This window comes from Symphodus melops, assembly GCF_947650265.1.
Source record: "Symphodus melops genome assembly, chromosome: 1".
NCBI classification, from domain to species: Eukaryota; Metazoa; Chordata; class Actinopteri; order Labriformes; family Labridae; genus Symphodus; species Symphodus melops.
The window spans coordinates 12317696-12336024 of record NC_136691.1 but is presented as its reverse complement, the minus strand read 5'-3'; the positions used below and the strand labels follow the sequence as shown (position 1 = coordinate 12336024).

Sequence of the window (18329 nt, the reverse complement as noted above, 5' to 3'; positions counted from 1 at the left end):
TGGACAAAATAAAACAATTTTGACTTTGTAGATTTATTTAGAATAAACCAACATACAGTTTCAACCATCTAGAAAAGTAGCAACACATTAAAACTTTTTTTTTTACAGAGAAGATTGTGCTAGTTTGGAAAGTCAGACAGAAAATATTTACATATGATCAGAATAATTAACTTGAACAGCATCATGTAATCTTACACTGAGCAGAAAAGAGGTAAAATGAGTGTATGTGTACACGTTGAGAATGTTTTTGTCACAACTGGTGGCAAGTCGATGACGCTCACATGTACGAAGCCAGGATCTTGTCCCCTTTAGTAACAAACAGCCACATAGTCTTTTAACCTGACTTTTTTTTTTTTTTTTTTTTACACAATAGGACTGTTCAAGTCTCACCAGTAAAAAGTTTTGGTGAGGAAACCTGCGGCAGCGTTGAGCCAGCTTCCGCTAGAATCTTCCTTAGCTGTGGTGCGGGAAATAGCTCGGTTGACTTCCTTCTCTGGACTGTCCTCCTCCTCTGGGAGGTAGTCTGGGATAGCCGAGTTCTGCTGCACTTTGACTCCAGATGAGTTCAGAGGGATGAAAACCTGAAGAAAACAGTTTGAGAGGAAAGGTGTTTATAATGAGTACGGTTTTCCACACAGTTGAAATGTGGGCTTTGCCGACCACCGACCTCTTCTCCTGCTTCGTTCTTCACCACCTGTTGAGCTGACAACACCTGAGTGGCAGCAATGGCTGATGCCAGACTCTAAAAATAAGAGATCCCAGATAAGTGACTGGCACATCAGTGGCCATTTTAATTACATTAAATGCAGCTACAGCTAAAAAAATGGAAGAGGTCAGTTGCATCCAAGGTGCTGACGGTAAAACGTTCCCGTTACCTCAGTTGGCACGTCTGAGCGGATGCGGATGGTGCATCTCTTCGAGGCCATCTGAAAGGTGAAGCTGATCACACCTCTGACCTTCAGGAGAGCCTCTTCACACAAGCCCCGATGGTCCTTCATAATTCAGAGATACTGTACTGTTTAATGACTGCATACAACAACAAACATGAGTATGGTTTTAATCAGACCACTCACAGTGCTGTCCAGTCCCTCGATGTGCAGAGTGACAGATTTGGCTTTCTTGTTTGAGGAGTTGATAAAGAACATGGATTTCTTTTTCCTCTCGGGTGAGCGTGACACAGGAATGGGAGGAGCACTCAGAATGTCAAACACTTCTTGGGCCAAGGCTGTAATGTCCACAGAAAGGCCCTCCCTATGAGCAGAAACATTTGGGTTTATTGTCAAAGAATGGCCACACTTCAGAGTTGTTCAGTGTGTAAGTTGACACTTGAGGAATGAATGTGGACGCTGTTTTCGGACGCGCGCTCAGCTGTAAATAATAAAACTAGTGCGTTGATGTAATTTGGATATTTGCATCCATTTATTTTTAAACAACTTAAAAACAAACAAAAAAAGAAATCTGAGACAAACCACTGCGTCTATTGAATAAAACAAACAAATCCACTTATTGACGTTATCACGGGCTGACACGGTGGAAAAACTGTTTGCCTCCATTCAATGACCTCTTCCCACCTCACCTGGAGCCCTGATTAAAAACACAGCTCCCACTCAGGCTCCACATAGTGGCCAGTAGAGGGACTGCACACATAACCAAAAGAAAATACATATTAAACACACAGTTTGGCTCCAACACACCGGCCCCTAATTGTTGATGGCAGGATGATAGAAATAATTCAAAACACATTCATGGAAAGGAGTTTTTCAACCATTTCCGCCTATGATCATTTCAAAAAGTGGATTTGTTATTTCATTTAATAGACATAGTGGTTTGTCTTATATTTCTTTTTTTCTATAGAAGTTGTTTAAAAATAAACGGAAGCAAATACCCAAATGACCTCAAAGGACTGCTTCTATGTGTGTGTACAGACTTCACTATGTGGCTTTTCATCGTATGTTTTGTTTCATTCAAATGTTACAAAAAAACAATCAAACAATACAGTAAACATTTGATGAAAAAGAAATGGAGATATTCTTTTAACCACTAACACATTCAGTAAAACCTCAGTGCACAACAACAGGAAGAAAAACATCCCCTCACCTCCCAGTTAGATTCTCCAAGCTCACCATCATACCCAGTTCATTCTTCATGGTGGCAATATTGGGAGGCAGCTCGGCCAAGTAGCGCAAGGTCTGGAAACAAAGAGAGAGGCAGAAAGAAGGGATTATATCTGACGATTTAATCTACGTGCACATCTACAAGATGGAAATACCAAGGCTGCTGTTCAGCAAAAAAACAAACATCTGAATCAACAGACCCCAAGAGGTATCTTTCACTGAGCTTCAAAAACACACAACATAATCCTTTAATGTTTACATAACATCAGGTGAAACTATCAGTCACCTACCTGAAGAGTTGCAAACAGCACCTCTGGGTTCTGGTGGTCTAAGAAGAGAACCAGTCCAGGGAGACAGCCCTGGTCCTGGACTATCACCTCTCGGTTCTGCGGCTCAGATGCCAGGTCCCGAAGCTGACAGACCACCGACAGAGCATCCATCATGTTTGAAAACGTCTCCAGACCTTAACATAACACACAGAGGAAACTACGCATAAAGAATAAAACAATACGTTCACAGACAGAGACAGCATGTGTGTCCTTTATAAAGTTAACAGTTTAAATCTGATACTTTAGGTAACTTAAATGTCACTTATGAATGTTTAACACATAGTTTATCGGCGCTATAAGTGAGTTATCCCTCATATTTAAAGTCTACGGTCAACGTGCTGACGTTAACGTCAACGTTACTCGTTAGCTACACGAGCTAACGTTAGCTTTGTTGAAATGAAAAGTTGTCTAAAAAACACACTTCTACAATCTTTACTTTCAAAATCAAAACAAATAACACCGTGTTTTACGACTGACATCGCGAAAAGGTGATACATACAGATGAATAACGTTGTACGACGTTTTTTTTTCTTGACCAGGTAAACGAAGCAGCTCGTGCACCAAAAAATACAAAATTCGGTGCTAGATCTTTTCGTCGCACACTATTGGTCGAGGGGACGCTGCCGACGCTGCACGACCGCTAACTCCTATTTGCTGTTTACATGAGCTCTGTATCTGTACGGCCAATCAGAGGAGGTGTTGCTGCTGCTGCTTTATTTGATTCACAAACTGCTGCCTTCGTTTTTCAAGCTGCAAGTTCCCTTTATTCGCCTGCAGTTTGAGTTTGTAGAAGTCGATATAGTTAAAATTCCGGACAAATGTAGTTATTGATTCTGGTTTTGACAAGCATACGAATCCACGGTAAGCCACTTTCTCACATATTCCCGTTTACGCCGCATGTTTCTTGGCGTCGCACATGACTTTAGCTGAGGCGTGCAGTTTTAGAGAGGGACACACTGCGGTGTTAGTGCGGACTACCTGCACTGCTCACAACAAGGGTACTCCCAGGTCAAACGGAAAACTCTCTAGACACCAGGTTTTATGTCGCTTAAACTTAATATAACATGAGTTTCAGCAACCAACGTTACTAAAAGAGACCTCTTCCTGTCCGAGCATCCGTTTCTGGTGACACTGTCTTTACACGTTGATCAAAATAAAGCCCAGGAAGACTCAAAATGATTGTTTGAAATTTACACCAGGATAATCAAAACTAATACTTCAGTGTCTTATAATCCTAACACAGTCAAAGTCATTACCAACATAGATGTATATTATCTCAAATGTTGTTAAAAAATGTTTATTGCCTGTACTATAAACACTGTAGTGTTTATCACTTCTACTAATTTACTGTAAAGGTAGTTGGTTGGATTTTTTTGGCAAGACACCTTCATTTGGATCACTTTTAAAACAAAGCCATTATAAGTGTTCAAATGTGTTAACATTAAAAAACACATCAGTGCTGTCAGAGACAAAAAAAGAATAAACAGCCTCTGATTTAACTCTTAGAGGACATTGCATAGAGACTGACTCCTGCTCCTTTATGTTCATCACAACAGACTTTTATTTTAGCCATTTCACTCTAATTCTCACTCTAAATAATCAAACAAAAAGCTTTTTTTAAAACACAGAGAACTGGACGGATGTGTTCAATTTCTTAAAAAGCTGAATTTTCAGCGAAATACTGTCGTCCATCCATCTATCCATTTTTCAGGCAATAAATGACAACTCTGTCTCCATATGGCAGAGCTTAAACAAAACCTGACTTTCAGGGTGTTATGTGTTTATCTTTTACTTTGCTTCGTTTCAGGTCTAAAGTATGTGACTTGGTTGCCTCAGTTCTGTGTTGGCGTCTTATCGAGTCAGTCAGCAGGAAAAAGAGCTTTGCAGTCATCAGCTGGTGAAGGAAAAAGCGCCACTAATGTCTTTAGTCGAAGATATTGTGCATGTGCTGCACATGGTCCTGGAGTACTTTGGAGTGCATCCAGACATGGTGACTACACACACACACACACACACACACACAAACATCTGACTTATTCTTGCATTCATGGTCAGGGAATATCTCAGAATGGACATGTGTAACCCAGACTTTTGTGTCTTTTGTCACCTTTAGTTGACTCCAGTATGGAACAGTCAGCTGTGCGGTCAGTATCGCAGTGTTGTGCGGATGCTCGGGACCAACCTCCCACTGGCACCTACACCACGTGTTCACTTTCAGGTACCTTGACTATTTGTCTTTATTAGTCCTTAGTACATCGCTCTAAAGCAAGCATTGACTGATGAAGCCTGAAGTCTGTCATAAATGAACATCCTAACCATGTGTTCTTTTTCATACATGCCTTCTTCTGATTCTATTCTGTTGTGTGTTTATATTTTGACCAACTTTAACCTCTAATCAATGCACAGGGCTTTATGTCTTTAAAAAGGTCTTGTGTGTATTTTAGTTGGTCATGTCCTTATTGTCACAGTCTGTAATCTTCTCTTGTCTCGTCGTTTTGTGCACTTTTCCTTCTAAGGTCCCTCTGCTCAACTACAGGGCTCGTGGTCATGACGACATCCCTGTAGGTACACCTTCCATCCCCTCATTTGCTGACATTATGTGGGTGTTTGAAGACGAGGGGGAAAGCTTTGCAAAGACGAGGTAGGAACACAAGTGGACAGGTGCAAACACAATCGAGTTCCTGTTTCTCGATGCAAGAGAACAGTTAAGACCGCAAAATCAAACTGTCTTAAGTTAAATTTATAAAATGTTAGCGTCAAGGAGTGCATGTAATAGTCTGAGTTCGCTCTCATAAGACAACCTCAGGATAGAACTGTGATGATATAAGCTCTGATGATTAAACTTACTGAGGAGTGCATGTGAGCTATAACTCGCAGTTTCTGTCTGTACTGTTTGTCACATTTCATACACTATGTTGCAACATGTTGTCATCCTAATCCAAAAATAAATCCAAGATAGATTTTTTTTTTTAACACTCAATTTGCTCCAAACAGTCGAGCTTCATCTGACTGAATGAGTGTGAAAACATGCGTTAGTGTTATATACACCGGTCTCCATCCAAATGTAGAAGTAAGCATGATGAGTAAAAAAAACCATGCATACAATGTTTTTTTTTTTTTTTGTCATTCTATTCTATTTCCATGTCAGGGTTTTGCGATGTGTGTATAGCGGAGGCTCTTATTGCGATAAAGGTGACATTGTGATTTATTGTGCAGCTCTCACTCAGGGCTGGACTCTTAACTGGTCACATTTATCAGCAAGAGTAGCTGCGACATTGACGACTCGTTGAAATCAGCAAAAACCGAACCCACGTGCTCGCTGCTGTGTTTTTAAAGCCAGAAACAGCTCAGAGGGAGTGACAGAGTGTGAAAAGATCTCGACCTTGAAAAAACAGCGAGGCAATGGACAACCCTGTGTGTGTGTGCACCAGTGGACATTTGTGTGTACTATATTTGACTCGCAAGGTAAGGATGTAGACTTTTCTGTGGTAACTGTAGCAGCTTATGAACCCCACGACTTCAGTCCTTTATTACTTTAGAAGTACATTCAACTCTATTTTTCATAGTTTAGAATACGTTCAACTCTTTTCGGAGCTTGTGTAGCAGAGCAGCTAATCAGACCCTTGCAATAGCAAATGTATAACACTGAATTCTTCACGTTGTGTTATGTATTTAAGAAAGCAGCATTTGAAGAGCGTTTGCATGGAAATAGTATGACACAACAATGTGTCATTTCATTCGAGCTCAAAGGTTCACTGCGCTGGCTTAAATTACAATTTCCTTGTGCCAGCAGTTTCATTTTAACATTTCTTTTTTTATGTCAATAAATAATTAATAATTCTTAATTTACACAAACTATGATTCTCACTCTGCATATTAACAAACATTTTATCGTTATATGGCCATAGTATTATATTTGTCTTTAAGTCCTATATCTATCAGAATCTCTCTCCCTGGACTGGGTGAGTGCAGTTATACGAACTCAGCGTGTAATTTCAAAGTTGGTCTAAGTCATAATTCCTGCTGAAGTCTGTATCAGAAGGTTAAACCTTGAAGTAATAAATTAGTCGGTGCATCTTTAATTACAACCTGACTCACTTTAGATATGTACAGTATGTCTGCATCGCCTCATGAGTTCCAAACATCTGTTCATGTTCAAAACCTTCAATGGCCTCTAAATAGTCAAACACTATATATATATATATATATATATATATATATATATATATATATATATATATATATATATGAAATGAAAAGCAAAGTCATGTGTGATCTCCATAGGAACCATTTACCTCCAAAAAAGCAAAGTACGGTTAAAGGAAGTGAGCTGAGGTACACACGGCCGAATCAATCCCAGAGAGGAGGCCGATCTGTCAGACCGACAGCTGAACCGGACGCACTGAAGAAGATCAGCGCGCTGGAGAATGAGCTGCTCAAATTGCGAGCTCAGATAGCCATGATCGTTACCGCTGCTCCTGACTCAGGTATTAAATCATTTTAACCTTGTCTCACCTTCTTTACACAAAACTTTCAAACATTTTCAATATATCCTGACCTTATTACTAGTTAATAAAATAACCTTCTTGGTATGTCTTCTTGATTTTGTCAGGTCTCGCAGAGTCCCATAATTCACCAGCTATGGTATTGATGTCTCCTCCTCCTGCGCCGACTCTTACCTCTACGCCTCGCTGTGCTGCTCCTCCTCCCCCTCCCCCTCCTCCTCCTCCTCCTCCTCCCCCTTGTAGCAACTCTTCGTCTGAGAGTTTGTCTGTATTAGAACTTCTCCGCCAGCGCAGAAACAATGGAAAAGAACTTGATAAGGGTCGGCTAAGACCTGAGGAGGAGACAAAAGGGATGCCGTCAATGCTGGATGTTCTTAAAGACTTAAATCAAGTTAAACTGCGTTCAGTGGAGAGGTAGGCTGTAGAGGTTATGATATTTATATCTTGAAATGTTATGAATTATATACAAAATCAACTTTTCATTGATTTTCTTCAGTGTATAAATCTTTTCAACCTGTTTTAAAATGTATCTGTGTTAACCTTGATAATGACTGCCATATCGCTGAAGCTTCTTCCTTTCGTCTTTTTCAGATCACCGGGTGGAACACCGGTCAGAAAGAGGCGCAGTAAGGGAGGTCTTGCATCACTTAGCGACCCGGCTGCTCTTATCGCTGAGGCACTGAAGAGAAAGTTTGCCCAGCATCACCATAACAATTCTTCTGACAAAGAAAACTCAGTTGAACTTTCACCTTTCGGCAGTCCGGAAACACACAAGGTTTGTTTCCCACAAGCATGATCTATCCCCCTGTAGCTTTGCTTGTTCTTATATTATCGAATGATTCTTTGATTAAACATCTGATACAGACTACTGGGAACTACACCAACACTCACTGTTTATTGCTTCATAAACACCAAACTGTATCTATATAGAGCTTATTCTAGTGATCGCAGGTATAGTAATCCGCTGCTTCTTTTTCCAGGTTCCTCTCCATACCAGACGCAGTCAGGGCCGCCTCCACCTCTGATCCTGTTCAACTCTAGCTTTCCCCCCAAAAAAAGTCAAACCTCCTGTTTGTCAAATGCAGCTCCCACTGATGCGTGCGTCACATACAGATAACTACTGCAGCTAATATTTTACATTTTGTCTGGTTTTTCCTTGTATGTGTTTTTGTTTTATATGAAAAATGAGATTTTTTTTCTGTGAAATGTCTCTTTGATGGGAAGCTTGAATGTATATTTTCTGACCCAGTGCTTGCTGTAAAGAAGGGTTTTGGTACAGTTATTGTTTTTGTACAGAGTAATGCTTACAGTGTTATTGACATGCATTTGTGATGTGTTTTTAAAATATGATGTGTTACAACAGGCAGAGATTGCAGCTTTTAGCTGTCTATCTTAATGTGTATAAGTAAGTGATTCTTACCTCAACCAATGAAAGTTGAACACGCCTCTGCTCTATGCAACTGCTGTTTCCTATTTTATTAAAAATTTTAACTGCACCGGTCAAATTTGGTTGCTTCTTGTTTCCACTTGGAATTTTCCGCACATCCGCCCCCAGTCATAGTTGAAATTATTAACATTTTCAACTTGGTCACCTTTTACAGCAGTCACATTTATTCTTAAAATGCAACAGAGATGTTGACATATCCAGTCATGCACCTGATGTCTTAATATTGCTATGTTATAGAAAAAGCTTTTCTATATTCATTTAAAGCTAGTTAATGATGGATCAATCACCATTAACACTATGTCCTACAATTCCCATAATGCAACAGTATGCATCATTTTTTTGACGCATCAGTTGACATCAAATCCCTCCTTTCCAGCAGTATACACTCTTTACAATGTGATATGTGGGTGTTACAGAATATTTAAAGAGTTCATGAGAGTGCAGTAGTTGTTTTCTATCGTTTCAATGATTACCTCTTTACACCACTATTCATTCAAATGAGTCCACAGAAGATATGTTTGACAAACACATGAACAAACATTTGTATCTGGCTATCACTAATGTATATTGTAGCTATCCAAATGTAAAATATAATCTCTTTATCTCCCATTCATAATAATGAATAGTTTTAGAGCCTCAAAGAATTCACCTTACTATAGCCATAACTTACTGTACATTCAAAGGTCTACTCTAAAAGCTTAATAACCACTGTTTTGTGTTTGCCCTGAGAAAAATCACAAAATTGTCTGCTTTTGTTAATGCCTTTATTTTAAGATAGGACAGTGAAAGTAGGGAATGACATGCAGTAAAAGAGCCACGAGTCAAATTTGAACATGGGCTGACCACTTGGAAGGGCTACAATCTGCACACGTGGGGCGCCAAAATAAGTCTCATCATCTTCACCCTGAAACAAAAACAGATAAAAACATGTTAAGTAGTAAACGACAGCTGAAATAAATCTTTTGCCCTGCTCAGAAATACAAAATTATATAAAGACAAACCATCTAATTTAGAGTTTTGATTCTGTAACTATAACTGAAACTAGACCTTAATATCACCGTGGACACCTTTCACACACAGCCTTTTAAAGTCACAGGCACATTGTGATGTAAGAACTGTAGATGTATCAAGGAAATATGATGGACTTAATATATATTTAGGTTGCAAAACAATATACAAGTGTGACAGTACAGTCTCCTACTACACAAATCTTTTTAGCACCTTATAGCACATCTTCTTGAGGATCTGTTCCTTCAGTCCACCTCCATGGGGGTCTCCTCTGTACTGGCAGCTTGAGATGCCGCAGTACTGCATGGAGAAAATTAATACAACATTCACCCGACAATCTATTATTAGTCAATTAAAGATTAAGTTTAAAGAGGCAAATAACTGCTTTAGCAGGCAGACTGCAAAGCTTTCCATCAAAACTGACTAATCAGATCAGCACACGTGGGGACCCTCCTTGTGGGCGATTCTGAGCATTAGAAATACAGGCAGATGAGAGAGACTGCATGGAGCGGCAGTATATGAAAACAGACACTTTTTTTATTTTCAGGTTGTAAAGCTTGACATCAAAACTCTTCATAAGTGATAACAAATTGTTACCACACATGTTCCTACGGGTCCAAAAAAAGCATCAGCATACTATTGCATCCTTTTTCTCACCATAGAGATTTGTTTGATTTACCTTTGTGTATCCACCAACACAAACAGTTACCTTATTGGCATCCTGGCCATGCAAGAGACAAAAGAATCAGCAGTAATGTCACATAATAAATGAAAATAGCTAAAGACTGTGTGTGTAAAACTTACTGGGAGTGGAAGTCAAGCATAAGGCGACTGAACGCTTGTTTGAAAAAAAAGGAAATTTGAAAATATATACCATGTTTTAATCCAAAACTCTTTAAGTGTATATTGCTAAATAGCTTAGCTCAGGGATCTTCTCAATTGCTGAGAAATTGTTTTATTCTGGTTTATTATGTTGTTTAATTAAATATATAATACAATAAATCCATGAAAAACAAAACACTCATTCCATCTTGCTTGTCATTTTGTAATTTAGTCTCAATGCACAAGTGGCCATATGTTTCAAACATTTTGTCAGTTAGAGTATTTAAAGTTTATATTTAATATGTGGCGTAGGATTTATTCAACAGAGTTGCTCTTTACACAGATGTGTACCTTTATCACTTTTATCTATCATTTATTCAAATAGGTGCCAATATGAAAATAGGACCATCATGAAGGATCGCAGACGATACTGTCACTATTAGATGGGATGATAAAAACAGCCATGGTCCTATCCTTGATGACTTTGTCAGATGACGAGGAATCTCTGCTACCTTAAACTTATCAAATGACCTTCAATTTTAGAAAAATTCCCACACACATGATGTCACACTGATTAATGGTCAACCAGTCAAATGTGTACAATTGTAAAACCAACCTCACTGTGAAGAACAGACATTTTCTAAAGCAGATTGTGAGGGGGTCTCGTAAGGCGATTGAAGAGTCTAGAAACCTCATATAACAGGAAGTTTTAGATATTCTGAAAAGTGGAGCAGGGAAAAGACAGACATGATACACTTTTGTTATAATATGGTTTATGGACAGGCTACAGACAGAGATTAAACATGGTAAGAGGTAAAGTGTATTTTGCATAATATGTGACCTATAAGCCCACCAGTACCATAAAACTCACTGAAGTCTCAGGCTTCTAGTCATCAGAAAAAGGAAACTGACATCACAAAGTTGATGTCATAACACTAATTCAGCATCTTTGCTAGATAGAGATTTGACAAAATTTAGCATTTGCCATGTTGCAGATGCTTGGAGACCGAGACCATTACACTAAAGATTTTATTTTCACAAGTTTCTCTTAAATAGATATGATGCATAACTGAGTTATGCACCTAATGAATCCATTTATGTAAATACAGGTCTTTTTCACCATACAAGATTATTTTTGTTGAGCTTATAGATACGAGTCTTGACACATTGGTTGAACAAACCCTTTAATTTACATTTTCAAAAAGCCTGAGGGGGATATAATTATACCACAAAGATTTGTACATTTGGACTGAAGTAAAATGTTTTTCTTTGTTAATGTTAAAGTTCCCTTCCTTTAGCTACAATGCAAAGTGTATTCAACTTATCATGACAAAAATTCAAATAAATATCTCGTCTGAAATTAGTCATTGAAGAGTTTGAAAATAGTAGTGAAAAGACGTGAAATAGTGTCAGCACTAAAGTATATGTATAGCTGCACCAATTCTTAATGTTCATAACTGTGCTTAATGTTGTTTAATGCTCATGATGGATTAATGTTGGTTCTATGAAGAGAATCTAACAATTAGTTAGTTAGTTGATCTTTTTGTTAGGTGTCTTGAGATAAACATTTATGAATTGGCGCTATTGAAATAAAAATTGATCTATTCAAACTTACAGTCAGACATACAGATATATTTCATGTTTTATGATTGTTGGAGGAAGCCATTGCACCGTGAGGGAAACACTTTAAGGCAACAGTGCTAGCCTCTGCAGCAGCATGCCAGCCTTGATATGAAACACCAGACTTGCAAACAACCCCGAAGTATTAAGTTGTTATTTGCCACGACATCCTGTAGAACCTCGTCCTCCTTTTCCTCGTCCTCACTCTCCTCTCCAAGACTGTTGGGAAACAGCAGAAGTAACTTCATATCATTTTATCATCACAGGGATTACAGTCATAATGAAAGGCGCCCTCAAATAAAATGTATTATCATTATTATTATATAGAGGAATCTATATTAACTTAAGTTTATTTCATAACAAACAAAACATTCTCACATGACAAGCAGCAAAATTCAAGATTTAGTATTAGCCTCCTGTGACTGAAGAAGGATCCTATTTACCTAGCAGATGAAGAACTGTCAGTTTCTAGAAGATCCACATCCACAGCAGAAACCTCATCCCCATCAGAAGCAGATTGGAAAGGTCGCACAGAGCTGAACAATGAGAGTGGCCACAAAGATAAATGGATGAAATACATGCCGATAAAAAAAAAAAGTTTAAAAGATTTACACTAATTGCATTACAGATTGTTGTATCTGTTTTCTGCTGATTAAATTGTATTCAGGTCTTCATTTTGATCTTTTTTTTTTTTTCATTGAGAGGTTTTGAGTTTTTGAACTGTTGAGCTTTAAAAGTTCCCGTTGTAATCTCACCTGTAATAAATCTGTTCTTCATCAAAGGCAGGCTGCTCCATCCCATTCTAACAATGCAAAAAGGAATAAAAAAACCCACAAAACTGGACATGTAAATAGATATATCAACCAACACTGTTTATTCAAATAGATTTCTACTAAATCAACTAAATCTTACCTGTGAAGTAGAATTTGGAAATGTGAGGTCATCATAGACAATTACTCCAGGAAGTCCTTCCTTATCGTCCACACACTCCGTTGACAACTGCAATAAAGACCAAAAATATATTTTGAAAATAAAAAAACTGTACTGTAAGTTGACAGTTAATTTACTGTTAAAACAAAAATAAAAACCTAATAATAGTATTCACTAACATTAGGGATGGTATAATGTGTGTCATTTTGATTTGTGTCAAATAAAACCACAAGTTAAATAAATGAGGTAATATATCATAGCCAATAATACGATTACATTCTTTTTACATCAGTAAACATTAATAGTTCTTTTTACCTATTATGTGTCAGTTTGAATCTTTGTTAAATGGTAAATAACTACTGTGTAAAGCATCGTTAATGTGATTTAATATACTTAAACATACTTAACATACTTCTGTAAATCATCTGTAAACATTGTCAGGATGGTTATTATGAAGAATAACATCAAATCACAAAATGTTTGCAGCAATAAACAGTTTGCAGATGTTATCAGGATGTGATTGTCCAAGTATATGAAAGATAGACGCACCAGTCTCCCCACATCTCCAGCAAGAGTCTGTCGATATTAGTTTCCACTTATGTGAAGGAGTACTCTTAATTATTTTTGACGTCTTAAGACCACCTCACACTAAAAGATTGAGATCATGCAAGCGCTTCCTAAGGCTCTCGTGATTTTGTTACGACAGACGATTTTGTTACGACGATAGAAATGCTTGTAAAATTGGTATAGGTGTAAATTACGGCAAGCATTAGGTTCCTCTCTGAGACCACAAACTTCCATGCAGTTTCCTTCAACTTTACAAAATGTACTTTACCACTTTTATAGCAAACGGCCCATAAGTCAAGTTGAAAAACTAGCAAGACGCCGTGATTGTGATTAAACCAATTCTCCGAATCTGTAAACATCAACATACAAACTTCCCAAATTGCAGTTCTTTGACAATTGTTTAACATTTATGTTTCAAGTCAATGAAAAAATGTATCGTACTTTTGTTGTCGACTCCTTCTCCATCTTGGCTTCCATTTTCTCTTCACGCTTTGCGTGATTACGTCATTCAACATGACGGCGTAATTTTCTTTCTATGTTGAATTTCAAAATCGCATGAAACGTTTTTTATACTCACGTCAACCTTATAACACTAGCACTTTTTTTAAATCACACAACATCTGTAAAGAAATGTTAAATATCTTTTTCTTACTTACTACTTCCGGCTCACCTTAAATGCAGAATTGCATCACTCTGTTACCGGAAGAAATCCATGAAATTAAAGCACTCGTCAAAAAGGCATCTATTATATGATGATTTAATAGTTGTTGCAAAGTGAAGAGTAAGAAATTGTTCTTCAAACAAAAATCTTTCTGTCATAAAAATTATCATACGATGAGATATTACTTTACCTTGTGGTCATGATGATAGATGTTGGTTCATCATCTCAGCCAGGGAAAAACAGAGGATAACCATCCATCTTCATTTGTTTGTTAGCTTCAGGTAAAAAGTCTTTGTATTTGGAGACCTTTATCCTCTTAATAAACTGTCTAAATTCATTCAACAGCACTTCCTCTAAAGTGCTGTTGAACAGGAACAGTAATGAGCTCTAGACCTCAAGTCTGTGTAGTTATGACTGTTTCAGTTCACGGAACAATGTGTCCGCCCCAACTTTGGTTAAGTATGCCTGTGCTGTAAACCTCCGTTGTGTTTTTTTTAAATGTTGTAACACCTCTCATGTCACATCTCTACAAGGGTACTCCATCTCACCCTCATTGTAGCCAATCACGTTGCTCTAATCTTTTTAACATGGGCCACATAGATGTATTTGCTGCTGCTCAAAGCTGAAGCCCTTAATTTACAGTGTCTCTTTGCTTAGTCAATAGAGACAATAGTTTAATAATCATTATCTCCTGTGAAATCAATTAAGCTGGAGGTTCAGTGCCTTACCCAAGGATGATGTGATTTAAAGATTGTGCTTATTCAGAATATGATCAGTGTTAAAATAATGATATGTAATTAGCATAGTGAAATACCTACTGAATTGACATGATGGAGGAGTTTGTCCAGTTAACAAAGGGAAATGAAAGGATGTTTACAGAACTTCTCAGAAAGTCAACAGACTTCCTGCTCTTTGAAGTCATCTCAGTTTCTGACACAAGCAAGTCACAACAGGTAATGAAAGTAACACCTGACCTTCTACAGGCTCAAACAAACTACTTTGTACCCCTATGTAAAAAGACTGTTCCATAAATGTAACATTTTTTCATTAAAATAAATTTAACTGATGTTAGTGACTGTGTTAGTGACATCCACTATGTACCAGTGAAGCCACCAGTTCTTTTAATTGCTATTGTGCACAGAAAGTCAATACCTGAATAAACCTCTCTAAGTTTGAGAATATTTACACCTTTGTTGAAGTGTACAGAGGAAGAGGAAGCTGTGGGCTCTACAACAAACAGCAAGAACACAGTTCCCACAAATTATTACAACTACAGCAACATGTAAACGTTTATTGAGTTTATTGCTTTTGGTACTTTTAATTGAGTTTTGTGTTTTTGGTACTTTTATTACTATTATAACTACTTTTAATGTAATGTTTTTCATTTGTAAAGGATCATGTACAATATAAAACATGAACATGAATAATAAAACACTAGAGTGATTAAAAAATACAGTTTTAAGAGTTCACGAATTCCTTATCCAGTTTGTATATAATCTACACCCTGCTGCTGATGCAGAGCAAGCTGTTCACACAGCACACAGGTTTTAGTCATTGTAGGCCTACAATCTACCAGTTTGTTCCAGCAGATGTCAGTATTTTATATAAAGATGGTCCTCATTATTTTATATAGAGCTAGACAGTCAGCTTCCTATAGTAAAGATTAAACTGACAGTATTTCAAAAGTAACAGTTGTATATCACCACATATAAGGACCATACAACTCACCATATAGGAATAGGAAACAAAACAAAACAATTAACTAAAGATATTTGAAGACAATATTGTTTTTAATAGAAGTTGGAAATTATGAGTTGGTGGGTTGACAATTAATTTAGATCAATATGTTTGCCTCCTTCCATGTTAGAGCAGTGATGAGAGTGCACAGGGTATACCCAACATGTTGTCAGTGTGAGCTGAGAATAGCCTTGGAACTGGGAAAGTGAGCACACTGGTGACAGATTAAAAGCTTTGGAGGATGAGGAGGTGCTGAGGAACCATTTAATACAACACTGAGACTGACAGGAGGAGCTTTGATTCAATCTAAAGGTTGTCACATTTGTTGGTCTCGAAAAGAAAAAGTCTTTTCTTACTCAAGAGTTTCATTTGGGGCAACGTGAGCGGAACAAAACATGAAAAGGTCATATTTGTAATATGTTTAAATATTTTAAGGTAATATATTTGTTTCTTGGCCCATTTTGTAGTCATGAGGATTAACATATTCAAGTGTGAAATTTATGGAACCCTGGATTTCCAATCACTTGTTCTCTTCATATTTTCAGAAGTATTGTATCTGATGCAGGTTATATGCTTTGACTCTCTAAATACACTTTTAAAAGGGTATATGAGAACATTTTCATTATTTTGAAGAGATTGGACATGTGACTTCTTCATTTGTATGCAGCTATGAATAAGAGGAGGCCTGCAGGTGCTTCCTGGGGAGGAGAGGGAGGAGCAGAGAGGTGACGCTTCACTGATGGAGGAGGAAATCTCCGTTTCATTTGATTCTCATTTGAGCTGACTTCTCTGTCATCAGAACTACTGACAACATCATGACAGATCATAACAATCAGACCCTTTAAGGTTACCCTTAACAACCTTTCTTTTTTTTTGAAATTCAAATATACAGTGTTTATAGTAAATAAGAAACTGAAATTTCTCATATATCAAAGTGTAAATGTACTTTCAATACACTGAAATTAACATATTTTGAAATATAAAATCCCTAAATAATGATATGATAAATTATACTGTTAGCAGTATAACAATAATAATAACAAAGACTTGTTTTTTGAGGTTTTATCATTTTAATTGAATGATTGTTGAGTAAAGCAGCAATCTGAGCCAACACCTCCATTTAGTGGTCACAACGTGTATTACAAGCATGCGTTTTGTAACCATACATTGTAACTTCAACAAACAGCACAAAGAGTCAAGAAGCAGATTAAAAATGGTCCCTTTGCTCCTCTACTAGTCTTCAGTGGGACACCGGGACTTTTTGATGGGTTTTTTTCCTTAAGTCTGAGAGCCCAAAGATACTCGACGTGTAAATCTTGTCCATGCGTCGACGTATTTTAACTTGCTATTAAACAAGAAGTGTAAAACAAAATAAAAAAAATGGAAATAGTCTCTACATTTTAAGATTATTTTACGGGAAAGATTTTGAGGAAACAGTTTCTTAAAAAACGGTTCTGTAAAAGGCTATAGAGATGCTCTTAAAAACGTGTGACAGGTGATGTGAAACTTTCAATGGATTCTCGTTCCTCATGTTTATGGCTCTTAATCCTGAGCATTTTTAGCAGATTTTACTGTATAGTTTATGAGCAAAATAAAAGGTATATTTTGCTCAAATTGCACAGAGACGCTTAGATATTTTTGTCATTTTTATTTTTTTATTTTGGAAAAATATGTGACAGGTGACAAGAAATGTTCAATGGATTCTTGCTCCTCCTGTCTCTAGCCCTCTCCCTTATAGCACATCTTCTTGAGGATCTGTTCCTTCAGTCCACCTCCATGGGGGTCTGCTCTGTACTGGTTGAGATGCCGCAGTACTGCATGGAGAAAATTAATACAACATTCACCCGACAATCTATTATTAGTCAATTAAAGATTAAGTTTAAAGAGGCAAATAACTGCTTTAGCAGGCAGACTGCAAAGCTTTCCATCAAAACTGACTAATCAGATCAGCACACGTGGGGACCCTCCTTGTGGGCGATTCTGAGCATTAGAAATACAGGCAGATGAGAAAGACTGCATGGAGCGGCAGTATATGAAAACAGACACTTTTTTTATTTTCAGGTTGTAAAGCTTGACATCAAAACTCTTCATAAGTGATAACAAATTGTTACCACACATGTTCCTACGGGTCCAAAAAAAGCATCAGCATACTATTGCATCCTTTTTCTCACCATAGAGATTTGTTCTATTTACCTTTGTGTATCCACCAACACAAACAGTTACCTTACTGGCATCCTGGCCATGCAAGAGACAAAAGAATCAGCAGTAATGTCACATAATAAATGAAAATAGCTAAAGACTGTATGCGTAAAACTTACTGGGAGTGGAAGTCAATCATAAGGCGACTGACTGAACGCTTGTTTGAAAAAAAAGGAAATTTGAAAATATATACCATGTTTTAATCCAAAACTCTTTAAGTGTATATTGCTAAATAGCTTAGCTCAGGGATCTTCTCAATTGCTGAGAAATTGTTTTATTCTGGTTTATTATGTTGTTTAATTAAATATATAATACAATAAATCCATGAAAAACAAAACACTCATTCCATCTTGCTTGTCATTTTGTAATTTAGTCTCAATGCACAAGTGG

The 18329-nt window shown here is 37.3% G+C and overlaps 2 protein-coding genes and 1 long non-coding RNA gene across 4 annotated transcripts; 1 reads left to right on the top strand and 2 right to left on the bottom strand.

Moving 5' to 3' along the window:
* Positions 1-17: 17 nt before the first annotated feature.
* armc1l (armadillo repeat containing 1, like) lies at positions 18-3035 on the bottom strand. The gene is made up of 7 exons (XM_079337005.1): positions 2943-3035; positions 2405-2577; positions 2098-2189; positions 1074-1251; positions 876-992; positions 668-742; positions 18-581 (listed from the first exon to the last, which is right to left on the bottom strand). The coding sequence occupies exons 2-7, from the start codon at positions 2555-2557 to the stop codon at positions 387-389; spliced, it is 810 nt and encodes a 269-aa protein (XP_079193131.1). The 5' UTR covers positions 2558-2577; positions 2943-3035; the 3' UTR covers positions 18-386.
* Positions 3036-3149: 114 nt separating this feature from the next.
* Positions 3150-8444, top strand: mtfr2 (mitochondrial fission regulator 2). Its single transcript, XM_079336981.1, has 8 exons — positions 3150-3304; positions 4251-4433; positions 4557-4661; positions 4960-5084; positions 6728-6930; positions 7056-7362; positions 7540-7723; positions 7929-8444. The coding sequence occupies exons 2-8, from the start codon at positions 4362-4364 to the stop codon at positions 7971-7973; spliced, it is 1041 nt and encodes a 346-aa protein (XP_079193107.1). The 5' UTR covers positions 3150-3304; positions 4251-4361; the 3' UTR covers positions 7974-8444.
* Positions 8445-11941: 3497 nt separating this feature from the next.
* On the bottom strand, positions 11942-14844 carry LOC306819632. Of its 2 annotated transcripts, XR_013778583.1 has the most exons (5): positions 14194-14844; positions 12758-12844; positions 12601-12647; positions 12289-12381; positions 11942-12064 (listed from the first exon to the last, which is right to left on the bottom strand). It is a non-coding gene; the product is annotated as an uncharacterized lncRNA (long non-coding RNA). The 2 variants fall into 2 exon arrangements; XR_013778584.1 differs by lacking the exon at positions 14194-14844 and having other exon boundaries at positions 12758-13244.
* Positions 14845-18329: the final 3485 nt, after the last annotated feature.

Bases quoted from the DNA above. Each gene is read 5' to 3' on its own strand.
- armc1l (XM_079337005.1), bottom strand. From the start codon at position 2,557: ATGATGGATGCTCTGTCGGTGGTCTGTCAGCTTCGGGACCTGGCATCT. The intron at 743-875 runs GTAACGGGAACG...TCTTATTTTTAG, and splicing joins GCTCAGACGTGCCAACTGAG to AGTCTGGCATCAGCCATTGC. The intron at 582-667 runs GTCGGTGGTCGG...TGTTTTCTTCAG, and splicing joins AGAACGAAGCAGGAGAAGAG to GTTTTCATCCCTCTGAACTC.
- mtfr2 (XM_079336981.1), top strand. From the start codon at position 4,362: ATGTCTTTAGTCGAAGATATTGTGCATGTGCTGCACATGGTCCTGGAG. The intron at 4,434-4,556 runs GTGACTACACAC...TGTCACCTTTAG, and splicing joins TTGGAGTGCATCCAGACATG to TTGACTCCAGTATGGAACAG. The intron at 6,931-7,055 runs GTATTAAATCAT...TGATTTTGTCAG, and splicing joins TACCGCTGCTCCTGACTCAG to GTCTCGCAGAGTCCCATAAT.